The sequence below is a fragment of the Mustelus asterias genome, unplaced genomic scaffold, assembly GCF_964213995.1.
Source record: "Mustelus asterias unplaced genomic scaffold, sMusAst1.hap1.1 HAP1_SCAFFOLD_2224, whole genome shotgun sequence".
Classification (NCBI taxonomy): domain Eukaryota; kingdom Metazoa; phylum Chordata; class Chondrichthyes; order Carcharhiniformes; family Triakidae; genus Mustelus; species Mustelus asterias.
This window is the reverse complement of record NW_027592169.1, coordinates 44,045-61,764: the sequence shown is the minus strand read 5'-3', so window position 1 is coordinate 61,764 and position 17,720 is coordinate 44,045. Positions and strand designations below refer to the sequence as shown.

Here is a 17,720-nt window from a genome sequence, read left to right as displayed (position 1 = left end):
GATCTGGACACTGTTCTAAAAATTCGTATGAGAGTTGAGATTTCTTGGATCTTCCATTTACTTCTCTCTCTCTCCCTCCACACTCCGGCACGACTAGCCCAGAAGTTCAACTCCCTATTTTCTCCTTCAGTACTGAAGGGTTTTAAATCATTTTAGCCAACGCAAGAAAAAAATGTCGTCTTTCAAAGATACCTACTTGAGCAAAAGAGACATGTTGTTGAAGTTTTACATCTCGCACTTCTCAGAATCAATTTTCAAGCATACCAAATCTGTTGTTCCCTTTGAGATTTGGTATTCTTGCGAATCTGTCCTGATGAGTACAAGATGAAAAAATTTGACGGCATATCTCTTTACTTTTTAACAGTGCTCAAGGTCTGTGCTGCCAATCAACGATTAGAAACCTATTAACCTAGGAACCATCACACCCCCCCCCTCCTCCCCCATCATAAAATATTTTTTTCCTCTAAAAGCATCTTTCTTTGGGCGGTACAGCAGTTAGCAATACTGCCTCACAGCGCCAGGGACCCAGGTTTAACCCAGCCTTGGGTCACTGCCTGTGTGGAGTTTGCACATTCTCCCCATGTCAGCATGGGCTTTCTCGGGGTGCTCCAGTTTCCTCCCACAGTCCAAACGTGTGCGGGTTGGGTTGATTGGCCATGCTAAATTGTCAGGGGGATTAGCAGGGTAAATACATGGGGTTATGGGGATAGGCCCTGGGTGGGATTGTTGTCTGTGCAGGCTCAGTGGGCCAAATGGCCTCCTTCTGCACTGTAGTGATTCTATGATTCTGGGGAGATGGTGATATAATAGTAATCTCACCCGATTAGCAACCCATAGGCCCAGGCTAATACTCTGGAAACACGGATTTAAATCCCACCATGGCAGCTGATGGCATTCACCTTCAATCGAAAGGAATTGTTGATCGTGGCCACAAAACTATCACCATTTGTCATAAAAACCCATCTGGTTCACAAATGTCCTTTCGAGAAGGAAATCTGCCGTCCTTACCCGGTCTGGCCAACATGTGACTCCAGAACCACAGCAACGTGGTTAAGTCTCAACTGCCCTCTGAAATGGCCAAGCAGGACACTCAGTTCAAGGGCAATTAAGGATGGGCAACAAATACTAGTCTTGCTGGGGCGGCACGGTAGCACAGTGGTTAGCACTGCTGCTTCACAGCTCCAGGGACATGGGTTCGATTCCCGGCTCGGGTCACTGTCTGTGTGGAGTTTGCACATTCTCCTCGTGTCTGCGTGGGTTTCCTCCGGGTGCTCCGGTTTCCTCCCACAGTCCAAAGATGTGCGGGTTAGATTGATTGGTCATGCTAAAAATTGCCCCTTAGAGTCCTGAGATGCGTAGGTTAGAGGTATTAGTGGGTAAATATGTATGGATATGGGGGTAGGGCCTGGGTGGGATTGTGGTCGGTGCAGACTCGATGGGCCGAATGGCCTCTTTCTGTACTGTAGAGTTTCTATGATTTCTATGATTGCCAGCGTCACCCACATCCCGCAGAGGAATGAGAGGCAATGCAAGTTGTTTCCCGACTCTGAGGAATGAGGTTGTACAAAACGTGTTGGCTCAGTTCTCTCTCTCTCTCCTCAGGATACAAACAATCAGGATGAGAAGGTGGTGTCGAACTTGCAGGTGGGAAGTTATGTCTTTCAGCTGACAGTGAAGGACACGGCCGGTCAGAAGACCACGGACAACATGACCATCACTGTCCTCTCGCCTGATCAGTCGAAGGGTGAGTGCGTTTTCCACCTTGAGTGTTCCGAATTGATTCACTCCTTCCAAAATATCCTTGTCCTAACGGAGAAGCAAATAAGTTATGTTCAACTTGATTGGACCGCACTAGGATTAGAGGGCAAAGTGGCACAGTGGTTAGCACTGCTGCCTCACAGCGCCAGGGACCCGGGTTCGATTCCCGGCTTGGTTCACTATCTGTGTGGAATCTGCACATTCTCCCCGTGTCTGTGTGGGTTTCCTCCGGGTGCTCGAGTTTCCTCCCACACTCCAAAGATGTGCAGGTTAGGTGGACTGGTCATGCTAAATTCTCCCTTGGTGTCCAAAGATGTGCAGGTTAGGAGGATTAACCATGGGAAATGTGTGGGGTTACCGGGATAGGGTGGAGGAGAGGGCCTGGGTAAAATACTCTTGTCAGAGAGTCGGTGCAGACTAGATGGGCCAAGAAGAAGAAGCAGTCTGGGGTTCTTTTCTCTGGAAAAGAGAAGTGAAGAGGTGACCTTACCGAGGTCTTGACAATTTATGAAAAGGCTTGATAGGCTCGGCGTGGAGAAGATATTTCCACTTCATGGGGCGGTCAAAACCAGCGGTCATAAGTCCAATCCACCAACCACTCACAGCTGCACCATGGGTCAGTGAGGCCATAAAAAAAATAAGCAGATCAATCACAAGGCTTTTATTTCAAGAGGGATAGAATTGAAGAGGAGAGAAGTAACTGCTAATTATTGAGCCTTGGTTCGATCACACTGGAGTGCTTGAAGCACTGGCGGGGATGGTACCAGAGCTGCGAGGGAAGACCCATCTGGAAAGGGTTGACAAGCTGGGCCTAGTTTCTCTTGGATAGTGAAGGCCGAGGGAGTGACCTAATCGAGGTCTGTAAAACCTATGGAAGATTTTGATTAGAGTGGATACTGAATGATGTTGGATACAGAATGAGGGGAAGCAATGGTCTAGTGGTATTATTACTAGACTATTAATCCAGAAACCCAGCTACTGTTCTGGGGACCCGGGTTCGAATCCCACCACGGCAAATGGTGGAATTCGAATTCAATAAAAAATATCTGGAATTAAGAATCTACTGATGACCGTGAAACCATTGTCAGAAAAACCCATCTGGTTCACTAATGTCCTTTAGGGAAGGAAATCTGCCATCCTTACCCGGTCTGGCCTACATTTGACTCCAGAGCAATGTGGTTGACTCTCAACTGCCCTCCAAGGGCAACTAGGGATGGGCAATAAATGCTGGCCAGCCAGCGACGCCCATGTCCCATGAATGAATAAAAAATGTTTCCACTTTTGGGGAAGATCCCAACCAGAGACCGTCAACATAAGATTGTCACCAAGAAATCCAATCGGGAATTCAGGAGAAACTTCTTCGCCCAGAGAGTGGTGCGAATGTGGGACTTGCTCTCACAGGGAGGGGTTGAAATGGATAGATGCATTTGAAGATGGGCATTTGAGGGAGAAGGGGCTAGAGGGTTCTGAGGGTCGTTTCAGATGGGAAAAGGTTGGAAGATTGTGGTTAGTGCAGACGCAATGGGCTGAATGGCCTTCTGCATTGTAGAGATTCTTCTCGGAGGCTCAAGTGGAGCATGAACACCAACGTGGACTGACTGGGATGAAAGTTTCCGTGCTGTCCCCCGCTCTGGTTTGCCTGACGGTTTTAACCTTTGCTTCTTCATCTTTCTAGAATACTGCATGGCGGACAAAAAGGTGGGGCCTTGCCGGGGGTCCTTCCCGCGCTGGCGTTACGCAACCGAAATGGGGACTTGTGAAAAGTTCATCTATGGTGGCTGCAAGGGCAACAAGAACAACTACGTGGACGAGAAGGAATGCAAGCAGGCCTGCGGAGGGGCCAAAGGTCAGTGGGCCTGCCTTAGGGTGAGCAAATCAGGCTTGCGGCTCACAGGAGCTGTGCGTGCTCTGAGGGGTAGATTCGGAATGTGATTATAAATGGAGAATGCAGGATCTCTGCTTCCCTCCCCCACGCCCCACCTCTCCTCCACGTGAGGCAGTTAGTTGTGTTGCGGGCAGTTGTGGCTGTCACTTGCTCCAAGCACCGACCAGCCGCAGGCTCCAGTTTCAGCTGGTGCTGACTGACTCGAGGGAGTCCTGCGATTTCATAGAATAGAATCCCCACAGTGCAGAAGGAGGCCATTCAGCCCATCAAGTCTGCACCGACCACAATCCCACCCAGGCCCTATCCCCATAACCCCATGCATTTACCCTGCTAATCCCCCTGACACTAAGGGGCAATTTAGCATGGCCAATGCACCTAACCCGCCTCCCCTGTTAAAATCAATGTCAGGAGTGGGATTTCTCTCTCAACGTGCTTGAGGGGGGGTGGGTGAATATCAGCCAGTTCTTCCTGCTTTTGTAACCATTGCCGGGAAGAATGCTTTTGTGGAATGTTAGATAAGGGAAAGTTTGGGCTGGTGGAGGGGTTGGGGTGCAGCTGTGACGCCCCCACAGTTGAATAGCCCCCTGAGGCGCCTTGTCACATGTGGAGTTTGGAAAGTTGGAATGATGTAGAATCATAGAATCCTACAATACAGACGGAGACCATTCGGCCCATCGAGTATGTACCAGTCGTAATCTCACCCAGACCCTATTCCCATAACCCCATGCATTTATCCTAGCTGGTGCCCCTGACACTAAGGGGTGAGAACTCGCTCGGTGCTGGTCTAGTGAGGAGCAGCCAGTCCTATCCTCTTGTAAGGTCCCTTCCAAAACTCCCAACGCCCATGAAGCCAGGTCAGCTTCCAGGTAGTGTAGCCAGCTCACGTGACTGGAGTTGCAACTGTACCACAGACCTTCACCAAGAGAGCACTGTGTCGCAGACCCCCAACAACATGCCATGGGCTTGTGAGAAAAGTGTTTTTTTTTTCCACAGCGAGTGGTTGGGGTCTGGCGGAGTGTGATGGAGGCAGGTTCAATGGAGGCTTTCAGGAGGGCATTAAGTGATTATTTGAATAGCAACCATGTGCAGGGGTGCGGGGAAAAGGCAGGAGAATGGCACAAAGTCATGATGCTCGTTTGGAGAGCCAGTGCAGACATGATGGGCCGAATGGCCTCCTTCTGCACCATAACAGTTATGTAGGAGGTTGTGCCACCTTCGACGGCATCGCAATCGCTGGTGAAGGGGAACCTTTCTATAAAGAGGGATCTAACTGATTTTCTTTCATTTCTCCCAGCTGATACGAAGTCTTCAGGCAGATCAGGCTTGCCACGTGAGTATACGACCCCCTCCCCCTCCCCTCTTCTTCACACTGTAAGGAAAGAAGTTGCATACTAGAAGCGGGGTCAAACAGGGATGGCCAATTGGTGGGAGGCAGCCTATTGCCACTCTGCATTGGAGGTGGGGGAGGTCATGATAAGCTGCGGACACCCGTAGTAGCTGGGTGGGGGGGGCTGTGGTTAACAATGGAGGCTGGTTGAAAGCAGCAGAGACTGAGTGACAGGCCTCTGCCGCTTGAGACCGGCACATGCGCAATGGCGCCCTCTGCTGCTCTCAGCCAGCTTTCGGGAGATTTAAGCCCTGCCCCCACCGCCTACAGGCGATAAAACATTTTTGAGGAGTTTTTTGGTCTAAGTGGATAAGACCGTGGGTTGGCTGAGGGGGGGGAGAGGTCCATGGGGTGGGTTGGGGGCGCAGAGGCTGTGGGGTTGCGGGGGAGTTGGGGGGGGGGGGCAGGGGGCCATGGGTTGGGGGGAACAGAGCCCATTGGATGGGGGGAAAGTGCAGTAGGTTGGAGGGGGACAGGGGCCATTGGGTGCAGGAGGGGACGACAGGAGCCATGGGAAGTGGGGGAGCGTGGGGGACCAGTAATTGGTCTCCCATTGCTCCTGGAAATATGGCTATCGGGTGGCGATGAGATTCTGCTGATTACAACATACCCAGAGTCAGCCCTCCAATCTGTGTAAAATAATGGAACTGGTTAGAATGCGGTTAATCCGCATCGTAATAATCCAGCAAATTATCATCACCATGGATTCAGAAGAAGAGATTCCTCGGACCGATTGTTGAGCTAAGGATGACCCAAGTGAATGATGTAAGGCAAGGAGAGAGCAGTTGGAGCTTTCCATTGGAGATACAGCCTCAGTATGTTTGTGGCCCCTCTGCCGGTTTGCATTGATTGAGCAAGTATTGGAATCCCTGCCATTCGCTGTTGCACTGTCTGTCTCTCACTCTCTGTCTGTCTCTCACTCTCTGTCTGTCTCTCACTCTCTGTCTGTCTCTCACTCTCTGTCTGTCTCTCACTCTCTGTCTGTCACTCACTCTCTGTCTGTCACTCACTCTCTGTCTGTCACTCACTCTCTGTCTGTCACTCACTCTCTGTCTGTCTCTCACTCTCTGTCTGTCTCTCACTCTCTGTCTGTCTCTCACTCTCTGTCTGTCTCTCACTCTCTGTCTGTCTCTCACTCTCTGTCTGTCTCTCACTCTCTGTCTGTCACTCACTCTCTGTCTGTCACTCACTCTCTGTCTGTCACTCACTCTCTGTCTGTCTCTCACTCTCTGTCTGTCTCTCACTCTCTGTCTGTCTCTCACTCTCTGTCTGTCTCTCACTCTCTGTCTGTCTCTCACTCTCGCCTGTTCACTTACAGTCTGCACAGGGGCCTGTACGGAACAGCAGTTCGCCTGCAATGACAAGTGCTGCATCGATGGCGACCTGGAATGCGACGAAGTTCCCCATTGCACTGATTCATCGGATGAGGCCAGCTGCAAACACTGTGAGTACAGCCCACCCTCGCCCTGGCACTCGCGGGCAAGGATTGGGGAGTAACTTATCTTCTGTGGCGTGACCCCCTCCCACCACCCCCGTTCCATTTTAGACAGGCCTAGAGGTACTGAGAACGTTTTCACACAGATGGAGGCCACCCATCGCTGCTGGCTCATCAAACGGACTTTCAGCTTGCTATTTCCCTGCTCTTTCTCCATCTGGAAGCATACTGCGTCAAAGGAGGCCATTCAACCCATCATCCCTGTGCCAGCTCTTTGATAGAGCTGCCCACTTATTCCCGCCTACCTGTGCATGTCCTCCCCGCGTCTGCGTGGGTTCCCTCCGGATGCTCCGGTTTCCTCCCACAGTCCAAAGATGTACAGGTTAGGTGGATCGGCGGTGCTCAATTGCCCCTTAGTCTCCCAAGATGTGTGGGTTAGGGGTAATTAGTGGGGTAAATGTGTGGGGCTATGGGGATAGGGCCTGGTTAAGATGCTCCGTCAGAGAGTCAGTGCAGAGTAGATGGGCTGAATGGCTTCCTTCTGCACTGTAGGGTTCCAAGACCTGAGGGCCTACGCACCCAATGTGCAACACGTACTCTGGAAGGTGAAGATATTTACTCAGCAATCTGGGGTGATTTGTACCCAGCCCAGGAAGGGACGGCATAGAATCAAAGAAGAATCATAGAATCCCTACAGTGCAGGGGAAAGCCATTCGGCCCATCGAGTCTCCACAATCCCACTCAGGCCCTATCCCCATAACCCCATATATTTACCCCGCTAATCCCCCGACACTAAGTGGCAATTTAGCATGGCCAACCCACATAACCTGCACATCTTTGGAAAACAGAGCACCTGGAGGAAACCCACGCAGACACGGGGAGAACATGCAAACTCCACACAGACAGAGACCCAAGCCGGGAATCAAGCCCGGGTCCCTGGCGCTGTGAGGTAGCAGTGCTAACCGCTGTGTCACCGTGCCACCTATGCGGTGTCTATATTCCTCCACTTTCTGCCTCTCTTAATCTGCTGTAAATGGGATCTGCTTTGGGTTATCCTGAGCCCCAAGCCTCTGTTGCCCTTGCTGTTTCTTCATGTTCAGTGCTGTGAGAGATGGGTGGAAAGAGGTTTGTTGTAACCGACTGTCCCTTTGACTTGTGTTTTTCAGTAAGTAGGCAATTTGACCAACTGCTGGACATTGACATCCCAAAGGAAAAAGGTAAACTTTTCAATGGAGGATCTGCTGGCTTACACGGGCTGGATATTATTGTCATGTTGGGGTGTGTCGCCGATAATCTGGAACAATCTAGGGGCCATCCCACCATGGCCGTTTTGAGGGAGCTCCCAGTTGCAATCCTGAAAGAGGTGGGCTGCTGTCCCTGTGAAAGGTGGCCAACCTTCCCCCCCACCTCCTCACAATGGAGCCAGTCACAGGCCTGGCAGCTCAGTGGCGCCACCGAGAGCGGTGGCCATTGCGAGGGCTGCACCTCACTGATGAGGATCCCAGGCTGCCAGCCAGGTAAACGGAGTGTGGAGATGGAGCGACCTGGCCAAGATGGTGGGTAGGGTTGGGGTGGAGTGGGAGAGTGAGCAGGATTGGTGAGGGCAAGCAGTTGCCACTGGGCTAGGGTTCCCAAATGGGACCCCCCCCCATGCCACCTTGAACCCACTGGGAGGCCTTCAGGGTTTGACTGGCAATCTGATTTCCACAAAGTGTCATGTTGGCCAGCCAGAGAAGCTTATGAACCATCTCCAATTCAACTATCAACCCTGTAGAATGTTATTGGGGGTGGACTTGGGGAGCAAGACCAGAAAGAGAGAGAAAAGAGAGATGTTACTGTAAAGGAGATGATGCATGGAACTTCATAGGATATTAGGGTTGGCAGCACGGTGGCACAGTGGTTGGCACGGCTGCCTCACAGCACCAGGGATCCGGGTTCGATTCCCGGCTTGGGTCACTGTCTGTGTGGAGTCTGCACATTCCCCCCCGTGTCTGCGTGGGTTTCCTCCGGGTGCTCCGGTTTTCTCCCACAGTCCAAAAGACATGCAGGTTAGGTGCATTGGCCATGCTAAATTCTCCCTCAGTGTACCCGAACAGGTGCCGGAGTGTGGCGACTAGGGGATTTTCACAGTAACTTCATTGCAGTGTTAATGTAAGCCTTACTTGTGACTAATAAATAAACTTTAAAAACCTCTAGATCAGTCTCCTGGAGAAAAAGCATCAAGAGATTAAAGAAGATTTGTTCTTTGCCCTTTTTTTGTTGAACATTTCTCTTTACCAGATATAAAACTATTGAAATTGGACAAAACATAAAGGCTGCTTTGACTGGCAGTTGAGCATCACCCAATTGAGGTTTCTGCTCTCCAATTGGCGTGGGAAAGCAATGTGTCACAAGGTTGGGTATCCTGGCCAGCTACTGGCTGGAGTATTGGTGGGTAGGGGCGGTGGGGGGGAAGGAGGGTCCTGTGACACCTCCATGTAAGCACAATTGGTGTCCCTCTGGAAAATGCAGCACAGAAACAGGTCAGTCTGTCCGACTGGTCCAAGTCCTGTTTCTCTCGTGCCCGTGCGCCCTCTGCCTGCACGTGTCCGTGCCCCCTCTGCTGTACGCACCTCTCTCTCTCTCTCTGTCTATGATTGAATGAGATGCTCACCGTCTCCGAGTTATATTCTGAGCGTACGGTTTCTCTGAACAAGCTGCGGGTGGTGGCTGCAACCAGAGTTTTTGGAGAGTTAACCCATGCTGTCACTGTCTCCCTCTCCCAGCTCGCTGTACGTACCCACCCGTCACTGGCCGCTGCCGGGCTGACTTCAGCCGTTTCTACTACAATCCCTACACCAGGTCTTGTGAGCGCTTCACCTATGGGGGCTGTGAGGGCAACGAGAACCGCTTTGAGATGGAGGACGAATGTATGAAAGCCTGCAAAGGTGTGACAGGTATGACCACATTAACTGCTGCTCTTTTGTAGATGGATCAAGCATCGGTCGGATCAAACCCAAGATGGTGTGCAATGTCTTGTCTTGTCAGCTTGGATCTTGTTTGTCTCATTTGTGGGGACCATGAATTGGATTCAATTGGACTTTGAATTGGTTTTTCAACGAGCAAGGAATAGATTCTGATCCACCCGGTCCACTCTGAGCATTGGCTTTGTAACTTTAAGAATGGAGTTTAAAACATTTTAAAAAAACACAGTTAGCTATGCACAACCTTCCCTTGGGACCTGAAACCCAATTAAATCAAATGTTTTTCTATTCGTTCTCATTGCATTATTCTAAAAGAGGTGGCGGGAAACTAAAGGCCAATCATCTAAGAAGTCTCACAACACCAGGTTAAAGTCCAACAGGTTTATTTGGATTCCGAGCTTTCGGAGCGCTGCTCCTTCAGACTCCCCTGATGAAGGAGCAGCGCTCTGAAAGCTCGTGATTCTAAATAAACCTGTTGGACTTTAACCTGGTGTTGTGAGACTTCTTACTCTGCCCACCCAATCCAACACCGACATCTCCACATCATCTTAACATCCGTCATAGAGAAAATGTTAAAAGCTAATATTAAACAAGTTATAGCAGGACACTTGGAAACACTCAAGACAATCGGGCAGGGTCAACATGGTTTGTTCATGTTCAGCCAATTTTGTTGCAGTTCTTTGAAGGAGTCACATGTGCTGTGGATAAAGGGGAAGCTGTGGATAAAGGGGAACCAGTGGATGTACTGCACTTAGATTTCCAGATAAGGCCCCACATCAAAGGTTATTGCCAAAAATAGAAGCTCATGGTGTTAGGAGTAACACATTGGCACGGATTGAAGATTGGCTAGTTAATAGGAAACAGAGTTGGCATAATTGGGTTTTTTTCTGGCTGACAGGATGTGATGAGTGGTGTGCCACAGGGGTTAGTGATGGGACTTCAATTTTTTGCCACTTATATTAATGGCTCGATTCCGCTATTCAGGTGCTCATTGGCAGCTCCAGAGGCTGCTGGACTACTTCAGGGAAAACAAAATCCTGAACAGCTTACCACATGGTCCTTGGGCTAGTCAATGGGAGAGTGGAGGCTGGGAGTAATTTCAAATTAAAAAATAATGTTGCCTTTTCCGGGGGGGGGGGGGGCGCTATTGACTACAACAACAACTTGGATTTAGAAACATGGAAAATAGATGCTGGAATAGGCCATTCAGCCCTTCAAGCCTGCACCACCATTCAATATGACCATGGTTGATCATGCTCTTTCAGTATCCTACTCCCTGCTTTCTCTCCATACCGCTTGATCCCTTTAGCCACAAGGACCAAGTCCAGTTCCTTCTTGAACATATCTACCGAACTGGCCCCAACAGCTTTCTGTGGTAGAGAATTCCACAGGTTCACAACTCTCTGAATGAAGAAGTTCTTCCTCATCTCAGTCCTGAATGGCTTACCCCTTATTCTTAAACTGTAACCCCTAGCTCTGCACTTCCCCAACATCGGGAACATTCTTCCCGCATCGAGCCTGTCCAGTCCCATCAGGATTTTATTTGTTTCTATGAGATCCCCTCTCATTCTTCTAAATTCCAGTGAGTACAAGCCCAGTCGATCCAGTCCCTCTTCATATGTCAGTCCTGCCATTCCAGGGATCAGTCTGGTGAATCTTTGCTGGACTCCCTCAGTAGCAAGAATGTCCTTCCTCAGACTAGGAGATCAAAACTGCACACAATACTCAAAATGTGGCCTCACCAAGGCCCTATATAACTGCAGCAAGACAACATTACTCCTATACTCAAATCCTCTTGCTATGAAGGCCAGCATGCCATTAGCTTTCCTCACTGCCTGCTGTACCTGCATGCCAACCTTCAGCAACTGTTCCACCATGACACCCAGGTCACGTTGCACTTCCCCTTTTCCTAAACTGCCACCAATCAAATAATAATCTTCCTTCCTGATTTTGCCACCAAAGTGGATATCTTCACATTTATCCACATTATATTGCATTTGCCAAGTATTTGCCCACTCAGCCAGCCTGTCCAAGTCACCCTGCAGCCTCTTAGCATCCTCCTCACAGCACACACTGCCTCCCAGCTTAGTGTCGTCGGCAAATTTGGAGATATTGCATTCAATTCCTTCGTCCAAATCATTAATGTATATTGTGAACAGCTGGGGTCCCAGCACTGAACCCTGCGGTACCCCACTAGTCACTGCCTGCCACTCTGAAAAGGACCCGTTTGTTCCCACTCTCTGCTTCCTGTCTGCCACCCAGTTCTCTATCCACATCAGTACATTACCCCCCAATACCATGAGCTTTAATTTTGCTCACTAATATCTTGTGTGGGACCTTGTCAAAAGCCTTTTGAAAGTCCAGTTACACAACACCCACTGGTTCACCCCTGTCCACTCTACTGGTCACATCCTCAAAAAATTCCGGATTTGTCAAGCATGATTTCCCTTTAGTGAATTCACACTGACTTGGACCGATCCTGCCACTGCTTTACAAATGCTCAGTTATCACATCCTTAATAATTGACTCCAGCATTTTCCCCACCACTGATGTCAGGCTAACCAGTCTATAATTCCCTGTTTGCTCTCTCCCTCCTTTTTTAAAAAGTGGGGTCACATTAGCTACCCTCCAATCCATTGGAACTCTTCCAGAGTCTATAGAATGCTGGAAAATGATCACCAATGTGTCTACTATTTCGAGCGCCACTTCCTTGAGTACTCTGCGATGCAGAGCATCAGGTTCTGGAGACTTATCGGATTTTAATCCCAGCAATTTCCCCAATACAATTTCCTGACTAATAAGGAATTCCTTCAGTTCCTCCTTCATGCTAAACCCTCTGTCCCCTCGTATTTCTGGAAGGTTATTTGTGTCCTCCTTAGTGAAGACAGATCCAAAGTATTTGTTCAGCTGATCTGCCGTCTCTCTGTTGCCCGTTATAAATTCACCTGATTCTAACTGTAAGGGACCTACATTTGTTTTCACCAGTGTTTTTCCCTTCTCATATCTATAGAAGATTTTGCAGTCAGTTTTTGTGTTTTCTGCAAGCCTACTTTCAAAATAGAATACTATTTTCCCCTTCTGAACTAAACACTTTGTCCTCCGCTGGATTTTAAATTTCTCTCAGTCCTCAGGTTTGCTGCATTTTCTGGCCAATTCATATGCCTCCTTTTTGGCTTTAACACTATCCCTGATTTCCCTTGTTAGCCATGGATGAGCCACCTTCCCCATTTCACTCTTACGCCAGATGGGAATGTACAGATGTTGAAGTTCCTCTATGTGTTCTTTAAATGTCTGCCATTGCCTATCCACTGTCAACCCCTTGAGTATCCTTTGCCAGCTTATCCTAGCCAATGCACGTCTCATACCATCAAAGTTAGCTTTCCTTAAGTTCAGGACCCCAGCTTCAGACTTAACAGTGTCACTCTCCATCTCAATGAAGAATTCTACCATATTTATATAGCACCTTTGATGTAGTAAAACCTTCCAAGCTGCTTCACAGAAGCATTATCGTACAAAAGGTAGCACCATACCACATAGGTACTGTGCCACTTGGCGATATTAGGACAAGAGACCAAAAGCTTGGTCAAACGGGCCAGCTTTAAGGAGCGTCTTAAAGCAGTAAGGTGAGTTAGAGAGAGGAATTTCAAAGCAAAGGGACTCAGCAACTGAAGGCTCAAATAGCCATTATAAACTGCAGCAAAAGAGGCAGAATTGGAGGAGGGCAGATTTCCCAGACCCTACCAGTGCGGGGAAAGAGATTACAGAGATGGTTTCACTCTGTATGTGAAAATTACCCCTCTTGAAATCTTTCCCCTCTCACTTCAAACCTACGCCCTCTAGGTTTGGATTCCCCTACCCTGGGGAAAAGACCTTGGCTATTCACTTTATCCACGTCCCTCATAATTTTATAAACCTCTATAAAGTCAATCCTCATCCTTCTACGCTCCAGGGAAAAAAATCCCAGCGCATTATATGTTCATACCCCCGGCTGGGCTGGGGGTGAGGGGTTGTTGGAGAGCAGGTGTTCCGACCTCAGTTTAGGGTTGCCAACCCTCCAGGATCGGCCTGGAGTCTCCAGGAATTGGAAGTCAATCTCCAGGACACTGCCGAGCGCCACCCTGGAAAAAAAACCATTGGGACGGTGAAAAAGATGATTTTATTTTGTCATCTTGTTTGAACATTTCTCTCCACCAGCTATAAAAGTGCTGAAAATGGGGCTGTGTGGCTGACAGTTAAGCATTATTCAGTTGGGTGTAGAGTCCATTTTGCTTTCCAATTGGTGTGGGAAGGCAGCGCATCAACAGGGATGAAAGTGTTGGGCCGACAAGTGGATGGAGACAAGTCATGTGATGAAGCCTCCAGGAAGACACTTAATCAGAGTTGGCAACTCCATCCTCACTCCATTGTTTTCCTCTTTTTTTCAGATAAGGATGTTTTTTCCCGAAGCTTTTTTGAAAAGCAAAGTCAAGGAAGTTCTTCAAACAGTGAGTATTCCACGACTGGGAGAGATTGTGGGAGGGGATGGAAAGGAAACATTAAGAGTGAGATTAATGAATGCTTAAGGGAGGGATTAGCGATGAGAATAGTATTTGGTTTGATTTATTCTTGTCACATGTATACAGTGAAAAGTATTGTTTCTTATATAGACAAAGCACAGCGTTCATAGAGTACATGGGAAAGAAGGAATGTTTCGGTTTATTTATTAGTGTCACAAGTAAGGCTTACATTAACACTGCAATGAAGTTACTGTGAAAATCCCCGAGTCGTCACACTCCGGCGCCTGTTTGGGAACGCTGAGGGTGAATTTAGCATGGCCAATGCACCAATCAACAAGTCTTTCAGACTGTGGGAGGAAACCGGAGCACCCGGGGGAAACCCATGCAAACTCATTGAAATGCTGCCCACATCTTTAGCATTAAGGCACACATTTCTATGTTCATCTCTGATAAACTTGTGTTATTATCTTGTCCTTAATGTGCTGGTAAAAGCACTTTGGATTTCCTTTGATTTTGTATTTTTTGTACCCTCACTTTGATTTTGATTTGATTTATTATTGTCACATAGGATCATAGAATCCCTACAGTGCAGAAGGAGGCTAATAGACCCATTAAATCTGCACTGACCACAATTCCACTGAGGCCCCATCCCTATCACCCCACATATTTACCCTGCTAATCCCCCTAACACTAAGGGTCAATTTACCATGACCAATAAACCAAACCCGCACATCTTTAGACTGTGGGAGGAAACTGGAGCACCCGGAGGAAATCTACAAGGAGAACGTGCAAACTCCACGCAGACAGTGACCCAAGCCGGGAATCGCACCTTGTATTAGTATGCAGTGAAAAGTATTGTTTCTTGCGCGCTAAACAGACAAAGCATACCGTTCATAGAGAAGGAAAGGAGAGAGTGCAGGATGTAGTGTTACAGTCATAGCTAGGGTGTAGAGAAAGATCAACTTAATGCGAGGTAGGTCCATTCAAAAGTCTGACAGCAGCAGGGAAGAAGCTGTTCTTGAGTCGGTTGGTTTGTGACCTCAGACTTTTGTATCTTTTTCCCGATAGCAGAAAGTGGAAGAGAGAATGTCCGGGGTACATGGGTTCTTTGATTATGTTGCCTGCTTTTCTGAGGTAGCGGGAAATGTAGATGGAGTTAATGTAGATGGAGGATGGCACAGTAGTTAGCACTGCTGCCTCACAGCGCCAGGGACCCGGGTTCAATTTGCGGCTTAAGTCACTATCTGTGTGGAGTTTGCACGTTCTCCCCGTGGATTTTCTCCAGTTTCCTCCCACAGTCCAAAAGACGTGCTGGTTAGGTGCATTGGCCACACTAAATTCTCCCTCAGTGTACCCGAACAGGCACCGGAGTATGGTGACTCGGGGATTTTCACAGTAACGTCATTGCGGCGTTAATGTAAGCCTACTTGTGACACTAAATAAATAAATGGATGGGAAGCTGGGTTTGCGTGATGGACTGGGCTATGTTCGCAATCCTTTGTAGTTCCTTGCAGTCTTGATCAGAGCAGGAGCCATACCAAGCTGTGATGCATCTAGAACGATGCTTTCTATAGTGGGGAGGGATTAGAGAGGGAGTGCTGTAGAATGGGTGTGGTGTGAAGGATCGCTCTTCCCCCTCACCTGACCCTCTCTCTGTCTCTCTCTCTCTCTAGCTAACGTTGCCATAGCTGTGGTGCTGGCTATCTGTATTGCCGCGGTACTCGCACTCCTGGTTTACTTCCTGCTGAAGATGAAGAAGGAGAACCGTCAGCAAGTGAGCCCGCCCAGTTCCACCGACTCGGCGGATGAAGTGAAGAGACTGGTGGCCTTGCATTCGAAACCCATCTGAGGCAGGCGGAGCCAATTATCGCCCATTAAGACTGTGGGTGGGCAGGGGGTGGGTGGGGGAGGGAGAGGTCTGACTGGGAGCTGGTGGCTTCCTGTTTGTAGATGATATAATGTTTTTTTTTGAGTGCCTGGATTTTGTGCAGATGAGGCTCCAACGACGTGTTGGCAGATTTTTTTGGTTCAGTTTGCACAGGTGCGGATCCAGTCGCCCAGTTGTTGCACCTGGATGTGTCCTTGCTCATTGAGAGTTCCTGGTCTCTCACTCTTCTCTGTATCTCCCTGGACTGCTGAATCTCTGCCTCTGACCCATGGAGAACAGTCACTTTCACTGTGTTTGACCAAGATGATGGATTTACAATCCCGTTTGGGATGTGGGGCCTGTTTGTTAAGATTGGGATTCAAAAGCTGATTGGTTTGTGCATTATCTTAGCCTCTCGACTGCATGTGCGATTGGCCAAATTTCAGCCTAGTTGTCAGGTCCAGAAACCAATCTCCACATCGTGTTCCCACAGCAACTGTGCAAACAGGGATTGTTTCTAACAAGCCTTCTCATTGGCCCACAATTGCTGACTATTGGCTGAATTGTTCATGGATTGGTCAGTTTTATTTTATCGCCAGTAACCTCCTGAACGATAGGTCAGAGTTTAAACCAGAGCAAAATCAACCGGGAGTTGAATTTTATTCATTTCTTTTGTCGCTTTCCCATCATTTTCACTTTTCCCCCTCTTTTCCCCCACATTATCCCTCCCCGTCCATCCCACCCACATTCACTTCCACATCTATTTTTCCCTGCTCTCTCCTTTTCCTCTCACCCCCTTGCCCACTCACACTTTCATCACCTCTCTCACTCTCTCTCTCGCTCTTTCCCCCTCACCCCCCACTTTCTCTCCCCCTCGCCTCCCCCCTTCTTTCCCCCTCGTCCCCCCCTTCCACACCCTCCCCCTGCACCCCCCCCTCTCCCTCCCATCATTGGGCTGTGTCTCATTTTCTTAAACACAGAACCTCTATAGCAATGGAGGAACAATGGAGCTGCCGCAGGCGGGGTGTGCGCAGGGGCCGGGGGATACTCCTCCATCCAATGCAGCTTCATCAAGCATGACCTCTCTCTGCCCACTCTCCCCATGACTCATTGACCTTCTCCCCCCTTCCCTAAACCCTGACCCATTGGACTGGGAATGACCAAGTGATCAGCCAGCACCAGCAGCTCACCATGCATGATCTGGGCTGAGGATTCACCCAGTGGTTTGTGTGCAATCCTGGATCTCCTCTGGATTGGCTTCTGCGAAACCTGAATCAGTTGTTGTTGGAGGTTTGAGTTGTTTTTACCCCAATGCTTGTAAATCAGGGATTGATGTTTGGCGACTGTGTAACCTGGTGGAGCGGCGCAGACCGGGTACGCACGCTTGGTGCCAATCCGAAACACGAGCCCAACACCAGAACATTTCCAGTCGAATGTGTTTTTAATTGTAAATTCATTCCCTCCGGCTCCAGTGAAGCTAAGGGCACCTAAAGGGTTAATCCAGACTAAAACTACAGTTTTCTTAAACCCTGCCATCTTATTTTTTTACGTGGGTTCTTTATCGATGCAATCTGCTTCAAACTCTTCCACAAAGCCCAATGCCGTTTAACAAGATAGCAATCTGTCACCCCCCCCCCTCCCCCCTGCCCCCTCCACCCCCCCCCCCCCCCCCCCCCCCCCCCCAAAACAGTATCCACAATTCCTGGTGCTGGATTCAAAGATATTACACAACGGATAATATTCATTGAGAATGTGAACACGTAGTTACCAATACGATTAGGGTGGCACAGTAGCAAAGTGGTTAGCACTGCTGCCTCACAGCCCCAAGGACCTGGGTTCAATTCCCAGCTTGGGTCACTGTCTGTGCGGAGTCTGCACGCTCTCCCCGTAACAATTTTGTCTTTTGTAAAGGTTATTACGCTGTGTGAC

The 17,720-nt window shown here is 48.9% G+C and overlaps 1 protein-coding gene across 1 annotated transcript; it reads left to right on the top strand.

The window, feature by feature from the left end:
- Window positions 1–1,602: 1,602 nt before the first annotated feature.
- Window positions 1,603–15,809, top strand: LOC144489475 (kunitz-type protease inhibitor 1-like; the record flags this gene model as incomplete). The annotated part of the gene is made up of 8 exons (XM_078207338.1): window positions 1,603–1,744; window positions 3,434–3,604; window positions 4,938–4,973; window positions 6,349–6,474; window positions 7,632–7,682; window positions 9,231–9,401; window positions 13,853–13,912; window positions 15,598–15,809. Coding segments are annotated over 8 exons (933 nt in total), but the record flags the coding sequence as incomplete, so codon positions are not given.
- Between the last annotated feature and the right edge of the window lie 1,911 nt (window positions 15,810–17,720).